General features: G+C 41.4%; 1 protein-coding gene across 4 annotated transcripts in view; it reads left to right on the forward strand.

Moving 5' to 3' along the window:
- CORIN (corin, serine peptidase) overlaps positions 1 to 20,652 on the forward strand; it is a 1,512,429-nt gene that overhangs the window by 141,195 nt on the left and 1,350,582 nt on the right. For all 4 annotated transcript variants that reach the window (XM_069201641.1, XM_069201646.1, XM_069201651.1 and 1 more), the window contains exon 2: positions 8,853 to 8,997. In XM_069201641.1, the coding sequence (XP_069057742.1) occupies positions 8,853 to 8,997 (145 nt within the window). The remainder of the gene's footprint in view (positions 1 to 8,852; positions 8,998 to 20,652) is intronic.

Consider the following 20,652-nt stretch of genomic DNA (forward strand, 5'->3'; position numbering starts at 1 on the left):
ATACGTAATGGCAAAGTGAGTACAAAAGATGGAATTTAATGCGGACCACAGTTATTAGGAGTTATTGAAATACATTTAAATGTTACTGTGCCTGTTTTAACTACTGGTTTCCTTAATCCGCTGCACGTTCCCAAATGCATAAATGGGCTCTCAAAATATTTTGAGAATAACATTTATAAAATAAAAACATATTAGAACATTGGTATAACTAAGCAATTGCCACACTTGAAAGGGAATCTGCCATAATATCTGATGGAGGTAAATTCACATTTGACATAATGTCCCAACTGGAATTAGTTGGTATTGTTAACAAATTAAAACTTGCATCATGGCATGTGGCTATTTATCCCACTATGAAGTAGTTGTTTATAACTTTATTTTCAGTTGTTATGATTTTTGTTGATGCATAGTTTAGACCAGCATAGTTGGACCAGTACAGAAATAGATCACGGCATTAAAATAAGTGTCACCCATTAGTGAATGAGATAGCTAAAAAAAGTGGCCAAATATTTGCAAACAGGGGCATTTTTCAGCTCGTAAAAATATAAGAAGTGTCTTGCAAGGCATGGAAGACTGCATGGATTTGAGCTTGCTGCTTGGTTTAATATCAGGGAAATCAACTGTAAACAATGGTCCAGCAGACCATGAAACAGGCCCACAAATCGCCAAAAAATGGCCACATACTGACCAGCTTGTCAGACACTGCCTGATTGCCCTACAAGCAAGTCCGACTCCGTAGGCCAGGTTTGTTTCCAGACTTAGAGGAAAAGCATGGGTTGCCCCAGTCATTAAAATATCCAATTTAGATTGAGAGTTTGAATTATTGCATAATTTCAAGCATCACATACCCCATGAAAATTCTGTGAGAGCAACCTCCATGCTTAGAACACCCTCAACGGTATGTTCTTGTTGGATAAGCTGGAAACTGAGGAGACGGTGACATGGTGGAGCAAAGGAGAAGGTGTAAGAGTGGGTAAAATGATGGTTGAGTTTACTTTTGGTTAAAGGGCAGAGTTGTGCCAACGTGCCTGAATACACATCTGAATGGTGCCAAGTTATCTGCTGTGTACAGCATGGCTCATGCTTATACTATTGGTTGCTTGATGCATACGTGCAACATTTAAATCACCCCGGCTGAATCGAGAGTCACAATGTCATACTTATGCAGACAATAAATAGCTAAAAGCTAGCTTTTCAAATACTTACTCCATCAATATGTTCATTAACATCAAAGCAAATCACCTGACCCTGAACTAAACATTCACTTCACCTTTCAACCATCCCCACACATCCCCTCCTGGAAACACTGTGAAGAGTTTCAGTTCATGGAACTGCAGGGTAAGTGTTTCACTCTAGTTTCATTGTTGCTAAAGAAGAGATGTTTATCATTCCACAGTCACTTTGCTGAAAGACGCCTCTTGTTTGTGTAGAAATACAACCACCAGGAGTACACTGCCTACCAGTATCCATCACCTGCGACTCTTTCCACCAGAGATGATAGTCACACTGGACAAAAAAGAAAATAAAAAGTAACAAAAAACCTAGAAAACTCCCATCTCTGATAAGCTGGGGAGATCCTAATCTACTAGTACCCTAGCAGCCTTACTATGGACTCTTCCCAATGAACCACTTTCTATTGCCTCTACCATATCACATTTATCTGTTATCAGCTATGTTGCTAGAAACAAACTCCTAGTTGATGCATACATGAGCCTCTGGGGATGGCCTATAGGTTTCTTTTGGAGTACTTAGCTGGGAGGTAGGTGATGAAACGCCCATTGTGGTTGTGTGCTAGCATTTTCACTAGAAGATGAATATTGATAAAGTACTGCTGACCCATCTTATTGTGGATTTGCATTATCAAGGGCAATACTTGTCCCACTCCTGGTGCCTGAGCTACTATCAGCTACAGCGTAGCACCTAACATCTGCTAATGCAGCAAAAAGGGGTAGTGTAGATATGCTAGTAATGCCCTTAAATGCAGACTTATCCTTCAGACATTTTTATTTAAAGACTCCTCAGGCAGCAAGGACCTTGCATTATTGTGGAAGGGCACTGAATCCTTCGCCAAGGCGAATATTTCTATGGGTCAGATGGGATCATCTTTCTTCTTTGGAATGTTCCGCTGCAGGGTTTGGTCTAAAATCTAATGTTGGTTATATGCAGACTATGTGGCAACGATACAGAGTCAGCAGACTATCTCTGGTTGCCCTTCATAAGAACTTGGCGAAAAAGGGTATATATCTCACTTAATAATTCCTACTAAAGAGGAAACCATGAGCTGTTTAATGATTTTGTAATGGCATGCCTAACCTAGAAATGCTTAAATCCTATTAGCGACTTTTCCCGAAATTGCATTGTTCAAATATACATTGTTTTTTAATTATTAGGTATTAGATCTTTGTTTTGTTCCGCAATAGTTTATAGTTTTGAAACAAATAGCCTTAGATGTCAAGTAAAAATAAATATTAGAATGGGCAGTGGTTTACTCACCAGCTGTTAAACACCCCATTGCAATGCTATTGAAACACACTTGCAAAGAAACAGATGTCACTGTTGTCATTGACACTACACTGTAGTCACAGCTGATGGATACCAGATCACCAAAGACTGGAGAAAATGAGTTGCAAGTGTGATGGCTTTATCCCTACAGAAAACCCCATTCGGAGTGGACTGATTCCTGCACTAGATGTAAGCACTTTAACAAGCAGAGGGCCCGGGGTAGCTAGAAATGGAAGTACCTCATGGGCCAACAATATTTTTGTGTGCTAAATCCATTACATTGCAAATGACACAGCTCAAATTTGAAAACCACATAAATCCCCTCATCAAAATCTCACCTAAGAGCCTCCATCAATTTGAGCGGCAATCACTGCTTATACCTACATAGCTACTATATTACCCAAAAACACAGCAAGCTTCATGCGTATAGTTAGACAAATGACACACCATTTTAGAACCCACAATATATTGAGGATCCATTTGTTGAAAAAGGGACAGGGCCCCATTGTTATCACTCCTAGGCTGTAGCTGCCACATCTTTGAAACAGACGACAACTGTTTCAAAGCATCTCAAGCAAACAAATAGCTGCACTTGGTGAGATCACTGTAAAGACGTGCCTCAAGGAATTCGAAAATATGAAATTCTCTGATCAGCAGCTTTCTGCAACTAGAAATTGGCAGCTATTCTAGGTGCCAGGGCAGTAACAGAAAATAAACTACTTGACCTCAGGATTGTGAAACTGAACTCCAGTGGCCTCTGATTGCAGTCCTTTAAACCAGTGCCGAACTTTTCCCCCATTGTAGGCGCTGCGTTAGTCAAAACATTTGATGTGACTAAAATTATTTATATAATATACCTGCATATATGGGCTTTTAGTCAGCCCTCTTCACCCATTGGTCTGTCGTATCGTTCACATATCTCTTTCGTATAGTAAAGAAGAGGGGTGAGACTGGAAATACAACCAAATTCGTCTACACCAATGGTGTGGCCAGTTTTAATGTTAAAGAGGAATGATCTTTAACTGCTGCCCCAGGTACATAATACATGATATTCCTAGACAGTAAGACTCCATAATTGAACTAGGGCGTCTCCTGGCTTTATTTGTAGACAGTACTGCCATAACAAGGTTCTTAAAGGCAAATCACAATTAAAAAAACATTACAAAGGAGCCTTTACAGCACGAGCTGAAACAACTGATATGGCAGATTTGGAAAAAAATATATTTTTACCGTTTATATAGGTACATTTATGGATGGGGATTATGTAATAGTATTTACATAATAGAGCAACAGTCAAAAAATGGCTTTACTAAAGTTTAGGTTTGTCCAGTTGTATTTGAATGAAATTCCTAGTAGGTGGGTGGGGATTGGCACTGGCTCACACATGTCGTTTATGTGGTACGCCTGATGATGCTAATATCCATTTATGTGAGTGACTGAATAAGTTAAGGGTTACTAGGCCAACAAAAGCTGCTCTTGATGCAGCGTATAGCGTAGATTCCTGCATTAGTAGACCAGATCGTATAATTCAAATCCTGATTACTCACAAATAGCTCCCTTCAGAGGCTAGGTATTTGATCAAATAAGCATGAATACCGTTGTAAGTCATGCATGGAGAGGCATCAAACTATCTAGCCCAGAAATGAACAATCTCTAGAGTCTCCAGCTCACTCCGAAGCACTGATTCTCCTTGTGTGGCAGCCAATCTCTTGAAACAAACACAAACCCTGAAATAGGTTTTCAAAGTCAATATTCCAAAAAAAATTGAATTCTATCCTTCCAACAATACGGATACATCCTTCTTGAGATAGTTTTGAGAAAGTTCTTAAAGTTATACTCTTAGCTTATTTTACAAGTTACAAGAGGGTAGCACAGTTGTTTCAGGGAGGCGAAGTATTCCTAGCATCTGTGTATGTCTTCACTATACTCCTGGTGTCTGATCAGACATTTAATGTTGATGAGGGTCTGGCTATACAGTTGACTGGATGTTGTGGCTACTAGAGAGTGAAACGTAATCAGGGCATGGGTGTGTGTTGTTTCTGGTGGATGCCATTGAGATTCTGTAAGAGGGCCTCACCATCAGTGTTTGGGTCGGTTAAGAATGCCAAGGTTCAGTAATTCATTAGGAAGATTAGTGAAATTCCTCAACAATCTGCTAATTGTTAATTTTACTTTTTGTTGGTCTCAATCAATTGTAGTTGTGAAGATAAAGTCAACTACTATGATGTCGTGGTTGATCCAGTTGAGGGGCAATGTGGGTGGCAAGTGTCACTGGTCATAGATGTACAGTTGAGGTCCTGCATGTTTTCCTTGTTACAGGTTGGCTGTCTGATGAGCTGGGTGATATTGAGGCATATTGCAGATTGAGGCCATCATTCTTTAGGGTCTTCATAGTGTTTTTTACTTTGGACGTTGAAATCATTAGGGAAGTTGTGGTATGCAGATCAATTGGAGGCTGTTGAAATGGTGATCGTACCTGTGTTGAATTCTGAGGTGAATCCTGAATAACGGAAAAGTAGCATGTTCAGAGCCAATATATTCTGTGGGTTATAGTTCCCTTTGAATCATTTCAGACTGTAATGGTCCTGGCTGCTGTAGCTTTTCCAAAAGAATATGTGGGTATTGGTCAGGTTTCTTTAATGAAAATAGCAAAATTAACCGTTGCCAATAGCGGCTGCCTGCTGGACTGCTGAATGTACATTGATGAGGAATAATCAGTTTGTGTGTTCAGTAGGATGTTGATGAAATTGTTCAGGTTGCTAGCAGGTGGTGTACTAGCCCATGGGTTGTGTTTGTGTATATGCCAAATGTTTAGGGCGTGGGGTGTGGTGGGTGCATATGAAGGTGTGCTATTGATCTAGGTGTGGTGGATGCCTATGAAGGTGTGCTGTTGGTCTATATTGTATTAGATAAAAAATGGAGAGTGTTCTGTCATTTTGGCACTAGCCAAGTCCTATCAGTCTCAAAGTATAGAAGTCCTTGTCTTTCTCCGCCCTTTGCTGTGTATACCTGGGCAAGGATGACATGAGGAGGCTGAAACTAATGATGACAATGGCAGGGATGGCCTTGATAGTTATGTTGTCTTGGGATTCACAGATTACTAGAGGGTGTTGTGAAGTGCAACTGAGGGTTAGTAGCATATCTTGTGATCTGGTTCCCCTCCCGCCTGATGGATGCTGATGCTTGATTGCTTTTGTGCATGGGGGCCTGTTTTTAAGTTGGTGTTATTACCAGAAAAGTGTACTGGCCTAGGTGTGTCTGCTGTCCTATGGAGGATTGGCCCTATGGGGCTGCAGATATGCAGTGGTGTTGAGAGATGTCAAGAGGTCAAGTGATCTTAGTCTTATTTGCTGTGCTGAATTTTGTTGCTATTGTGTTGCTGGCATACGTGTCATGAGAAAACTGCAAGGGATTGGTGTCCTTTTTTGGGTGGAAAATGTACTATGATTTCTGATATTTTTATTCTATTCCCTGTTGCTAGTATCTATTGAAAATAATGCCCTCCTTATGCCATTTTATTGCATGAGTTGGCTAAGAAAAACATATAGGCCCGCTTTACAACAATGGCAGTAGAAAAAGGCCTACTGCCGCAGTGATGGCCATCAAAATACCGTCCCTGCATCTACCACCTGCCCTCCATATTATGATCACTGCCAGACTTCTGCCACAAGAAGGGCGGAAATCCAGCAGTGATCATACTGGTGGACGGTGGTAAGCTGGCGCTGCTACCACCAGCACCGCCACGCCAGTTGAACGCCGCCAGCCATATTATGACCAGCAATAAGGCCTGGCAGTGTTCTGCTGGCGGGCGCTGCTGGCTGTAGCAGCGCCCCTTCCCGTTCCCTACCGGAAGACCTCCTTGACAAAGGTTAGTCTGGCTTCCGATGGGGGGGAGGGGATGTTGTGTGGGTGTGTCTGGTTGTGTGCATTGATTTGTGAGTGTGTGTGTGATTACGTCTGTGTGTGTTGTTTGCGTGTGAGTGAATGCGCGTAAGAATGGTGAAGTGAGTGTGTGTCTGCATGACAGTGTGATTGTGTGTAAGAATGTGTGCGAGCATGTCTGGAAGTATGCATGTATGAATGTGTGTATGCCAGTGTGAATGATTGGGTGTATGCATGGTGCGTGTCCGCGGGTGTGTACGTGTATGGGGGTGGGAGTGTGTGTGAGAATCTGAGGAGGTGGGGGTGGCAGCGTGTTTGAGGATCGGAGGGGGTGGGGTGGGGTGTGTGTGAGGATCGGAGGGGATGTGGGTGTGTGTGTGAGGATCAGACGGGGTGGGGGTGTGTGTGTGAGGATCAGACGGGGTGGGGGTGTTTAAGGATCGGAGGGGGTGAAGGGGTGTGTGTGTGAGGATCGAAGGGGGGAGGGTGTGTGAGGATCGGAAGGGGTGGGGGTTTGTGTGTGAGGATCAGAAGGTGTGGGGGGAGTTTGGATGGAGAGGGGGTGGGGGTGTCAGGTGTGCGTTGTGTACCGGTGACAGGGAAGGAATTCACTGTCACCGGTAGGGCCTACCACCATGGTTTTCGTGGCGTTTTAATGCCTCAAAAACCATGGTGGTAGGCAGGCTCATAATGCCGCCTGCGGTACTATGCTGGTTGCCGGGCTGGAAATTGACATCTCTGGCCCGGCAGCTGATACCGCCATGGCAGTATGAGTGGAGAAGTGGCGGGTTGGCTGCAGCCAACCTGCCATTCTCATAATGTGGCGGTATGTACTGCCAGCCTGTTGGCGGTACTACCGCCACATTTCCACTCACTGGGGTTAGTGTGTTTACTGCCACAAAACTATATACACAGCTCTGCATTAGTTTCCAGCTATCCCCAGTAACGTCTTGCAAATCTTTATTCAATTATTTTGTAGCAAATGTATGTAAGTATATGTGTGGTGCCTGCAGAGTAGGGACCTAACCAACACACAGCAGACAGCAATATAGGGTCAAAGGCAATGATACAGTTAACAAATATTTGAAGAGGTAACTGCTCTTTGGGAGTAGGAGTGAACTTTTTACTGCATTGTGATGCAGTGTTCTTTGAAGAGGTGCATCTTCAGCTCTTTTCTGGATCAGAGAAGGGTTGGGGCCATCCTGATGGATACAGGGATCTTATTCTAGGTCATGGATACCTAGATGGAGAAGGATTGTTTCCTTATGTTTTCTTTTTTCCATTTCTTTGCCTTCAGATTGATGGAGTTCTGGCTTTGAGTGTGCTGAGAGCCACCTGAGTGGTTGAGCTTTCCAGCTAAGTAGTTGGGTGTCCCGGTTGTGACGTCTTTGTAAAAGATGCAGCTGATTTTGAAGGTGATGTTGGCTGGCAAAGGGGGCCAGTTGAGTTCCATCATGATATCTTTGTAAATGATGCAGCTGACTTTGAAGATGGTGCAGGTTAGTGAAGGGAGCCAGTGGAGGAACATCAAAATGGGGAGATATACTGTAGTCAGACCTTGGACAAGGCATCCTGAAGAGTGCAGAATGCCCTTAATGGGGCAAGCATGGAGTCTGGGATGCAGTGGAGCAAGGTGCTGTTGTCATCCATATGGAAGAGTATGAGGGCTTGAAGAGCTGCTCTTAAATAACTCTCTAGGAGGAACTATTTCATTTCCTTTAGTTGAAAGTTGGTAAAAGGCAGTATTTGTTTTCTTGCCACTATGCTCTTTGAATGGAAGGTTTGGGCCCAAGGTGAATCCAAGTGACTTGGCACTGGTGAAAAGTTTGGGTTCAAAGCCATCATGTTTCATGTCATTGAGCCAAATTTAGACTAGCTCTTGCTTGGTCTTGGTGAATAAAAGCAATTTGGTTTGGTATGGTTGAGCTTCAGGTAGGTCCCTGTCTGGATTAGGTACAGGCAGTATTTGAGATATTGGGTACCTAGAGCAGAGGAGAATTTCAAGTAGAGTTGTGTATCATTGGCATATTGGTGAATTTTGATGCTCTTATGGGATGAATAGAGCCACAAGGGTGTCCATGTAAAGCTTGAAAATGGAGGGGAACAAGATGAAACCTTGGCATCTTTCGCAGATGAAAGAAACTTCAGTCACCTGACGGTTCCCATGTGAACAGCTGGTGTCAGTTTGATAGGTTGACCGAGACCAGTGAGGTTTGTTTCCAGTTAATCTACTTCAAGACTTCACAGTATGATGATGGTGGGCTGGCTGACAGTGTCAGTGTGCCTGAGAGGTCCAGCAGTATCAGCAGGCAGTGGTCATTTTCATCTGTGGCTGAAAGCACCATCTTTGATGTGTAAAATAGCTGTCTCTGTACTACATTATGAACTCCTGCATTAGGCTGTCAGCAGGCAGCAAAATGATGAGACGGGTGAATATTAATGTCTTTACTTACATCTTTACACTGTAGGTCTTGGGAACAGATGAAGATAACATGGGGGATGGTTGTTCCAAGAAACTGGCCTCTGCCAAGTACCTCCGTCTTTTGTTGCTAGTTCTGATTCCATGCATCTGCGCCCTCATTCTCCTCCTGGTGATCCTGCTGACATTTGTTGGTAAGTGAATCCTCTACGTTATATGTGCCTGAGCGTTTCTTTCCCTTAGACTCAAAGAACAATTAAGTGAACATTGTTGAAACTGAACATTAGATATGACAGTAAGTGAACGTTTAATTATTTATAGCATTTTATTTTTCTCATGTCTGTATTCCAAATTCTGCAAATGAATTGTTGAATATGCAACAACTGTCGCTTAATTATTAATAAGAGTTTCATTTGATTAACTATAGGCTTGACAACGACTTTCATATATTCTTTCATATGACTTTCTGAACTTAAAATCGTGTTCTAAAGCGTTGGCTTTCTGATAGCATTCAGTAATTCGAGGAGACCAACAGGAGTTTAAATCTCTAACAAAATATAGGTTTTTGATCATGGGTGAGTGGGGAGGCATAATGTAATATTTGAAAATCATTAACAAGGCATGTAAAACAGTATTATCAACAAAGTGGTCATACAAAAATGGTTCCTGAACACCACGTTTATGAACAAACTATTTTAAGAAGATGAGATAAAGTGTCCACTACAACCTGAAGACCCTAGGAGAGAGACAGCTGGAGCACCACAATTATTATTTTTTGTTTGCATTTTTATATAGCGCAAACTCGACCTGAAGGTACTGGAGTGCTTTACATGAGCAACAGTTACATTACAAAAGAACACATTCATTCTTTTGTGTCTGTAGACACGACGAGATTAGTGATTTGCCCAGAATCACAGGATGTTAAGCTGACGTCCAGATTCAATCCTGGTTCCCCAGTTTCAAAGTTGGCAGCTCTGGCCGTAATACTACATCCTCTCTTTGTTTACCCAAACTTCACTTTGGCACTTAAATGGCAGTTGTAGTGACATTTTTCAATTGAATCTGTATGTTCAGTAATTTTTAGGTCAAAACTTACCAGGCTGCGCAGCTGTCTGGTTGTGAAACACTACTTGTGAATATTCTGAAAACTTTCCTGGAAATGCATTCTGCCCATCACTTACCATTGGGTTTGTGGTTTGTAACACACATTTGCTGGCTTTGTTTGTTTTAGTCCGTCCAGCGTGCCTTTGTCTCTCCCGTGGAGCATAGCCTGTTTACCACCTCCTTGACTGGCTATGTGTATTCTTCTGTGAGTGCTCACTATCTGGGAACTCTTTTCTTTGTGAGGCACTCCACACGAGTAAATGTATTTTCAGTTCTCTCCCTTGCATGCTGATTCAGGAAGCAGGAAAATGATTTATTTCTTTGAAAGGGTTTCCTGCCTCCTATCTTTCTGCTTGACTGATTGTACTCACCTTTGCCAGACACAGGCCTTTGAGGACCAATGTTCTCAGCTTGTTTATTCTGAACAGTGCTCTTTTCTAACAGCATAACTAAAACAATTCTCTTCCTCAGTTTTGCACCAATGCCATATGCACTGGAAGAAACGGAATGGGGGAGCAGGTGCCAAACAATCCCCAAAATAACCATGCTGGAGTTCAGAAGTGAATGAGCAATAAACAGGCATAAATTGTGTTTTTATTTTCTGCACATTCAAAAACAGAGATCAAATGTAAAGCTCTGTTCTACAGGGAGCTTTGTGTTTACGTTTTGTTCTCTGACTGCAAAGTGAGAGGATTTATGTGGCAGTCTTGCTGGGTACTGGGGGTTGAAAGAAAGGGTTGTTTCTGGCACACAACAAATTGTAAATACCTGTTAATAAACTGTACAAATATTTCTGAATATATCAGAATTAGGAAAGCACAAATAAAACACATTTTGTTTGTAATGCTGCATTAAAATAAATCAGTACTGTTAGAAATTGTGTCTCTAGCTGGCAGAGGTATGCACCCTGTCGAAGTAGGGGCCACAATCCTAGTCAGGATAAGTCAGATACACAACATAAAGTAACCTGTGCTCACCCTCTGGTAGCTTGGCACAGAACAGTCAGGTTTAACATAAGAGGCAATGTGTAAAGCATTTATGCGACACTTAATTACAGTAACACAGTGAAAGACACCACAAAAAAAAATCCACAACAGTATAGAGACTATTTATCCGAGTAAAACAAGACCAAAACGACAAAAAGCCAATAAGTTGAAGTGGAGATATTCATTTTTAAAGACTAAGGGCCTGATTACAACTTTGGAGGAGGTGTTAATCCGTCCCAAAAGTGACGGTAAAGTGACGGATATACCACCAGCTGTATTACGAGTCCATTATATCCTATGGAACTCGTAATACGGCTGGTGGTATATCCGTCACATTTGGGACGGATTAACACCTCCTCCAAAGTTGTAATCAGGCCCTAAATGTGAAAACAGTGCTTAGAAGTCACTAGTAGTCAAAAGGTTACTTGACGTCCCAAGGGACCAGTGCAGATCCGTAGTTCAGGCCTACCATGAAGGAATATAGGATGGCTACAGAACCTACACATGGTCTTCTGAAACAGTAACTTTGATGGAGTAAAGCATCGACGTTGAGGGCACGATGCGTCAGTTCTGATCCGTGCAGTCGGGTAGATGTATCACCGTCGAGCCTCGCAGTTGGATCCCACATCAGCGTGGAACTCCGTTGAAGTGAATGGAAGGCATCATCATCAAGTCGCACAGACTGGAAATCCACTGTCCTTGAAGAGCCTCTGCGTCGAAGGAGTGATGCACTGATTTTTTACATGCAGTTGGGTCGATGCGTTGCTTTTTTGCAGAAAGTCTGCAGAACCCACCTTTCAGGCCTAGGGCTGGAGTGCGCACCTTAGGCAAAGGCAGGACTTGCAGATAGCAGAGTCCAGCAGCACCACAAGAGTTGCAGGTAGACTTTGATGATCCTGAGACTGCAGGAGAACAGGGGAAAGCCAACAAGCCCTGGGGAATCGCGTTCAAGGATGTAGTGAACAGATCCAGTCCTTCTCACTCCAGGCCAGAAGCAGCAGGCAGCAGGCCAGCACAACAAAGCAAGTAGCAAAGTGTCAGACCCTCCTACAGCACAGCACACAGCAAGCAGTAGGCCAACACAGCAGTGCAGTTGCAGAGTGGCAGTCTCTCCTGACAGCACAGCAGTCCTTCTTCCTGTCAGAATGTCCTTGGTTCCAATAGAGTTTTGTTTTGGTGGGGTTTGGGGTCCAGTTCTTGTACCCAAATATGCCTTTGAAGTCGGGGAGACTTCAAAGAGGCCTTTGAAGATCACAAGGTCCCTGCACCTCCTTCCAGACACTCTACAGGGGGTTATGCAGCCCTTTGTGTGGACAGAGGCACAGTCTTCTACAAGTGTAAGTGAGGCAAAAGTTGCACTGTAAAGCCAGACATAAAACTCCATGTAGGTTAATGGCTGCCCTCCTCCCATCTTTGCTGTTTGCAGAGAACAAGAACATAAATTATCTAGTTATCTAGCTTTGCAATTTCATGAGTGTCTCTGAAAGTTCATCCTCAGGCAGATGGACAAATAAATAAAATGATCATAGCTGCATGGAGGGCAAACACTTTTTTGTGGAATCACACAACTTCTGCCAAATCAAAACATGTACTCTAGGCTCCCAACATGTGGGTGGAGCTCTTATCTTAGTGATTCTCACATAATTGTCTGGCGACAGCTGCACCTTCAATCCAGACCATAGAAAGGCTAAGACTAATTTTTGATAACATTTATTTCCATGCATATTCAGAGATGCAGCAATGGCAGAGAAAGGCACCACTGTCCAACAATTGTGGTCTTTCTCTATATCACTTATAGCCCCATGGGATCTTAAACTTTATGACAAACCTGGCTGCATTTTATGGCTCAAATCAGCATTCTTTGCCTTCATTGCTCTTATGCCACATGAAAGGTCTCAATGTCATGTCTAGATCAACAATGGGAAATTGCTTTCCTGAAGCTGGCTTTCAAGTCTATTAGAAGATGGTTTATGCTAATTAAACCAAATGGCTGTTCACTTGCATCTGTTATCTGTGACTAGTAAAATTAAATAAGTTATAACTACAGATGTTCTATTCTCTGTGTTACATGAACTTCTCTGACAGCATCAGATAATATCAGTGCTTAATTTGTGCTTGTTGTTTCCGGTGCTGAGCACCGGGACTTATTTTTGAGGGCCGGCGCTTTGTTTTTCTACCTCAAGCATTTACTGCGAGCAAAAGACACATGGGAAAGATGGAGGAAGAGAAAAAACGAAAGAGAGTCACAATCGGAGAAAACCGTAAGCTGCAAGAGTGAGCTGAAGGTGCAGGGAGTGGCTGTAAATAGATTAAAGAGGCCTGAGATGGCTTCAGGGTTACGCTGCCTCAGTATTCTGTATCCGCACATTTAATTGCAGCAGCCGCGTGTTTTAGAGGAGGGCTTTGAGCACCGGCACCATTTTATTTACAAATTAAGCACTGGATAATACTGGTATGACCCATACACTGACCAGTACAGCCCTGTGCTTACACTCTCTACTCTGCTTATTATCATGTGCCCACTGGTTCCCTTTTTCTGCCACGGACTTCCCACCATACACTCTGGAGACACTTATTGTGGCCTGAGTATGGTATAATAATAAAAACTATACAATTAGATAGCTTACTCTACATGAGGGTCTTGCTATGCCAAGAAGTGTTTTTTTTCAATAAAATAAGAATTTTGTGATTTGCATAATGCTATTTGCCTCTACACTGTGTATTTCCCTGTCATAGTGAAATACCTCAATCACAGTACAGATGTCATTCCTCTCTTTCAGAGAAAATCAACATAAATTATCTAGTTATCCAAGACCTTTTAATAGCATTGGAGTGTTTAATTCCTGGCAGTGTCCTGATATCCTTTCTGCTCAAGATAATGCACTATTATTTTTATATTTTCTTCTGTTGACACTTTGAGCTCCTAGACTCTATCCTGTAAGATGAGCTCTGATGTGAGCCCTCCATAGTGGGCACTGTTGGTGGCGGTAGATCCAATAGTGAATGAGATTAGATTGAATGGATAACTATAGGCTTCTATTTCACTGCATTACTGTGGCACTGTTTTCTAAACATGTTTTATCTGATATTAAATAAATTTCTGCAAACCCTTATTATGGCATCTGTGTACTTTCACTCTTGCAGCATACAAATATCCTGAAACATTTAGTATAAAACATTTTTCTGCAAGGGTAAAGTTGTTCAAATACTGCCAATGTTTTCTGGTTTGTGGTTCTACCTTTGTTGTGAAATGTATACAATATTGTCTGGAAGTTCTACTAATAAAAGCGCCTCTTGGACAGATTGGGGCTGGGTGAGTTACAAAGGAAGAGAGTCCTAGGCAAATAAAGTAAAATCCACACAAAACCAAATTCAAATTCCAAACCATAAAGGTTTAAGAATCATTACAGAAGGCAAATTGGTTAGTCAATACAACTTAACATCAATATCATAAACAAAGAGAAAAGTCCAAGTATAAGATCAATGAGGACTGACATAAAATCTGCCTATGGAGAAAGCAAGGAAAGGTCTGACAAACACTCGAAATACAGCATATTTTATAGGTTCACAGCAGTAGAGAATCATACTCTTTGCATGGTGTGAAGTGGCACACTGGGCTGCACTTATAAAGATACATTGACAGAAATCAATTACCATTGTAGAAATTGCATTATGTAAAACTGTTATACTCTAAAAATCATCCCAAAATTAATAAGCAATAATTACTTTTCTACATACAACAGAAAATGGCATTGTGCTACTGTACATTAGCTGTTTGACAAAATGAATGAAGCACAGTTCAGCTAGCATTTCAGGCCCTCATTTTGTGACATTGCATTCTGCACAATAAATGCAAAATAATTCCAGCTTCATTTTTCACAATAAAAGCAACATGACCTGCAGTCCATTTACATATTGGCAAAGGTCAGAGAAGTGTGCAATAAAACTGTCAGCACATTATCTGTGATGTCTAATCTTATGAATCTTTAAAGAAAAATACTTGCTTCTTGACAAATCATAAAACTCCAGTGGTTACTTAAATAGTAACTTCAGTGGTTTGTATTTTTTATCAATTATTTCTATCTTTCTGTATGTAAGTATTCTAATGTGTTATGTTCTATCCTCCATATATCTATTTGACATAAAATGTTGCAAAAAGTAGATATATTTTTCTAAACTCTATTTTCTTGACAAAATACAGCAGTTTATATAGCACAGACTTGACCCATTACATTTCATGATCAATCCATTTTCATTATAACAACTTTCCCATACTTGGTAAGTCATTTCTATACTATCCAGGCCATATTTACAAAGAATTCCTGCAACTCAATGCAGCAATAAAGATTGCTGTGGTATATTGATTGAAAGGGAGAGAGCAGAACACTGCTGAATCTGCAAAGATATAGTACAGTTTTCTCTGTCCCAGCACTGGCCCACTGTAGGCTGCCTTGTGCAAATACACATGCCCTTGCACAATAGAACAAAGGTCTATGTGATGTCAAGCATAGGTTTTGTATTGAAATTGAATTTGTTCACCAAGAATACTATACTTTGACATATTTTAACACTTTCATATGTTTGTATGTATGCTGTACAGTACATCATGCATGCAAATTTAGAAACGTTTTGAGACAAGAAAATCTTTCTCTAACTTTACGCCTGCCTCTGGGAAGCCTACATTTTCGGTACAAATCCACGTGTACAGGAAATGCAAGAAACTCCTGTTTCATGCGCCTGCATAAATAACTGCCATGTCCTTGCTCGCTGTCACGTACAGATCAGGGCAAGCCCAGTGACCAATCAACGGTTGGTTAACAAAGAGATGGGTGCACTATTTTCTATCAAAAAAGAGACAACAACAAGAGCGATATGAAGAACTTGAAGACACCTCATGTTAGCAACCACCGGGTGCCTGGTTGGTAAATAAGTCCAATCAGCAGGACTTCTCATCTATGGCATGCTCCTATGCATGCAGGGGCAGGTAGCTCGGAATTTGTGATATATATGTTCTTATACCTAGACTTAGTGCTAATCATAATAGGTCCCCTTGGTCAGATTGGTGGTCTCCATCCACTTGGTCTTTTGACCACTCAACTAGAAATGTATCCAAAAGTACTTGACTTTGTTTAATAGTAAGCTCCTAAATTTATTTACCAAGCAAGGTAAGTATAGTTAAGCTAAATTTGTGTGTGTATGTGTATATCTATCTATATCTATATATATCTATATATAGATATAGATATAGATATATATACATATATGATTTCACTGAAAAAGCCAAAGGTTACAGTTAGGTTCTGCGTTTACTCGTACAAGATCATTGAAATTCAGCAGGTATAATTAGGGTTAACTCAAGTAACTATAACTCGTGCCCTAAGGTAAATATAACTTGCGCCACGCCACAGATCACCTCAAAACTTTTAAGACAGCAGCTGAACTGATAGAAGTATACGTTTTTTACATTTTGTGAAGATTTGTCAAGTGGGCCAAAGTTATTGATATAACAAAAAATGCTATACCTATGGAGACTAGGTTCTAACTATAGCTACTACTAGTGACTGCCAGGAGGTGATACATACATAAAAAAAGGTACAGTGAAGTTCTAGTTAGGTGAAAATTTCAAGTGACTTCGTAATGTTTTAAACTAAAAAAACTACTGATGTTCACCAGTTATGGTTATCTCAAGTAACTATAACTTGTGCCCTAAAGTAACTATAACTCGCGCCCCCACCGTGCACAGTTTTCTCATCAAAAAATGTAATTTCAAATGTTGCAATGTTATAGAACATGTCATGAGCAATGTAATATGTGGAGTAATTAATTGTCCATAATGAGGGCACAAAGTATAGTTTATTTCGATTGGGATGTTGTCACAGGTGCCAGGAGTGGCTTGGAGATGGAGGCCCCACCGACACCCCCTCCCAAATATTATTAAATAAAGGCCACAGGGCCCTGGCTAACCCCAGGGGGTCTAATAATATAATTGAAAAAGATTGCTGGACGGCCACGATCTGGGCATATCCTGTGATCCCAGATTTATTTTGGGTCACAAAGGCTAAGGGGCAGTGCATTCCTACCCTGTTCCACTTATAGCTTTTTTTTAACCAAAGTCAGGACAGGGAACTAAGTCCTCGAACTCTGGTACAGCTGCCTGCAACATTTTTCCTCATGTTGCAGGCAACCAATCAGAGTGTTTGCTCCAGCGTGAGCCCTACTCCCATGGGAGCGAGCTGGCCGAAGGGAGAAAAAAAGCCCCCTTAGGACAACCAGAACACACTATTTTTGGAAAATGGTATTGAGGGACTCTTGCGAGAAGTCATCAAAACCAACCATCCATTTATACAAATGTTTTGATCTTTAATTTCTCTAAAACTATTGAACAGATTTAGGCTAAATCACAAAAGCACACTTTCTGGATCAAGATCGAGCTTCTTGACAAATTTGGTGTAGGTTTTGCGGTATCACATTCTAAAGAAAAATGCTATGGAAAATTTATGGAGATATTGGGTTTTGGGACCCCTCCTTTTTCTCGGCCCTCACTTGACGGACTCCCCGACCGAAACTTTCCATTCATGAACTAGACAAAAAAGAGCAAAAGAGCACCTTTTTCGAACACTTCATGAAGAGTCATCATACAGCGTCAAAGTTATTAGTAAAACAAAGATGGTATTTGCACCAGAAACGCAGACCAAACTATAACTACCTGGTGGAAACCACTGTTAGGTAACATACATATATTTCTTTTGAGGGTTTGGGATAGGGAGGGATGTAGGGTGGTAAGGGTATTTTTAGGGGTTAGGTGGGTAAGGATATAGGATGGTAAGAATATTTTTTGAGTTTAGCGGTGGATATAGAGTGGTACTGGTATTTTTAGGATTTAGGGGTGATTAGGGGTATTTAGTGGTAAAGGTATTTTAAGGGTTTTAAGGTAGGGGTATAAGGTGATTAGGATATTTTTAGGCTTTAGGAGTTAGCAGGGGCATTGGGTAATAATGGTATTCTTAGGATTTAGGGGTGGATGGGGCTATTTTTTGTGTTTCGGTGAAGGTTGGGCTATAGGGCAGTAAAGCTCATTTAAAAAAGTTTTTTTTTCCCCCACTGAAAAAAGCTGAGAAGTTGTGGGGGTCTGCCACCCCAAATAAAATGTACACACACATGCCATCTGCACTGTGAAACACAGAGCAGCTTTGAAGTAGCCACTCTGTATTTCACGGAATGTGCTGTCCCAAGGGCAGTGCACGCTCATGGCTGCTCTGAGGGCAGGGCATACATCATAAGGGGCCGCACATTTCCTGTTTGTCATCAGCAAACTTGTTGAAAGGTGCTCTGTGGAGCAAAAGCTAATGTGTGCACTTTTTTTAGTACGATCCCTGGTGCATTTCACCCAGAGATATCAAAGTAAGGGACCTAGAATTACTGATTCTCACAGGATCACCTTGTAATTCTTGTTAACGATCACTATAACCCCCTCAGAGTTACCGCTACCTCCAGGTTCTGCAGTAGAGAGGAGTTGACCTAAGAGGAAGAAATCTGGAGACCTTGTAATGAGACCCATAACTGTGTTTATGGTTAATAGTGGAACATTACTTTTAAAGATGGCACCCATTCTTACTAGGTCCTTAGGTTAGATGGCCCACATGTTGCCGCTAGTTACTGGTGACCCCTGGACTGGGACGGCTCCTCTGTTAGGGTGGAGGAGCGTCGACCCCCACCAGCAGCAGAAGCTGCAAATCTTTCAGAACAAAAGGATAATAAAGGTTATTAATTATCCTTTTGTTCTGAAAGGGGTGGGCCATGGGGGTGACTATCACTCCCCCTCAGAGCGCATGTGTGTTTGGCCAGCCATCTTGGGCGAGCCAAACACACATGCACAGTAGGCTCTCTCCAGCCCACCAACATGTGCCTGCAGTCTGCGACGGAGGAGAGGAGCGGTGCTGCAGTGGGGGAAGGTAAGTTTTTAATTAAAAAAAAATAATTAAATGGACCCCCCCGGTCTTCCCCCTCCCTCGTGCCACAACCGCCCTGCCCCTTATTAGCTCTGTGAGCCGCGACTACCCCGGGACACAATTTTAGTATACAATCCAGAGGTATGAACTCAAGCCAATAAGATATGTGCGCTTTCTGGCATCTGCATTACCCGATTCATGGTGTATTCCAAATTACGGTAATCATTGCCTTGAGGTTCACAAAATGAACATTTGTAAAATGTATGGGTACATAATTCTTGGCAAAACTTTACATATATGTTAATTTAGAATGAAAGAGGCAATTAAACTCATTATTTGTTATAGAGCAATATAACTATGGAGCCTATTCACTTTTTGGAGTAAGAAAAGTAGCACTTCTGTAGTACCCTTTTGCGTATTCCTGCGTGTCTATGTGAGCTGGCCCAAACATTTGAAATGAGCATATTCAGTGAATATATAATTAGTACAAATAGAACAATATGGTGCCCTCTTTACATTTTTACTAATAGGGAGTTGAATGTTTCAGGGAATGCACACGAGTACGTGAAAGAGCACTCGTGTACTTCTACTGTCCATACACATAAATGTTTTTGTTTATTTTTCTCGTCAACCCCTATCAGCATGACAATCCTTATTTTACTTAATTTGATTTTGACGTTCTGTGTTGGATATTCATGAAGCACGCTGAGCACAAAATATAGCTTTTAGTCTTTGCTAGTGTGCTAATTGTAATGGCTACGATAATTGTTCTGGAATCAGTGATCCGTATTCAGAGGAACATTTTGGAACTTTCCACAAAGACATTTCGAGAACATGAGGTAGTAAATACTCTTTTGCATGCTCGTACATGACTTTGCGGATTGGCCCCAACTATTCTAAAATGCGAGTACTCACGGAACAGCCATATATAGAAAGAACTAAACCCCCGTACAGTTTTGCTCATAGGGAGTTAGACGTTTCGGGCGATTCACAAATGCTTGCCAGAATACTTAAGAAGGCACTCCCGTGGAACTTCTACCTGTAGTCCTAAATGTTTTGTGTATCGGTCCCTTTGTGATTTTATTCAAAAGAATGATTGCCTAACAAGCTGAAACAGGTTCTTCTGTCTATATGAAAAGCTTAATCTATTTATATATTTCCTATTTAAAGTACAAAGCGGATTTAGCTTTAGCACAAGCCTGGCATACTTCTGAAAATAAAGTACAAGAGCTCAACTGTTCACAGACCCAAAAATAGTTTGTTGTGAGTCTAAATAGCTGAGCAAGATATTAGCAAGGGCGCTTAAAGATGAAGGTTTTCAGGGAGATCATGAGAAAGAACATGGCACAACGTTACACCGTGTTTTGTTGAATGATAGATTAACTTTCTGGTACTTATCACGCTCCAAAAGCCTGCAAAGAAAATACATCACATCTGCAGTTTTTAAATCAAAATTATTAATAACCAGCTAAAATAAATGAATGCTGCAATTTATTTAAATTGTACTTAAGTGCATAATCAGTAGACTTTCGGTGTGCAGCACATTTCACAATAGCAGTTCGGGCAGGCAATTGTGATGCATTCAAGGAATTATAGACTTTATCCCCATTCCTAATTGGTGAGCCAGAAAAGGTCATAAATCCTCTCTGGGTTCATATCTGTCCAAAGTCATGAACTACGCCAAAGTCATATTGACTGTCATTGAAAAGTGTCACTTTCAGCTGTTCAGAAACACAGCATGGTCTAGTAAGAGCAAGTAATTCAACTACTGGGCAGAAAACACTCCTTGAAGCCAGGAAGCTCCGATCAC

The sequence above is a fragment of the Pleurodeles waltl genome, chromosome 1_2 (assembly GCF_031143425.1).
Source record: "Pleurodeles waltl isolate 20211129_DDA chromosome 1_2, aPleWal1.hap1.20221129, whole genome shotgun sequence".
NCBI lineage: Eukaryota > Metazoa > Chordata > Amphibia > Caudata > Salamandridae > Pleurodeles > Pleurodeles waltl.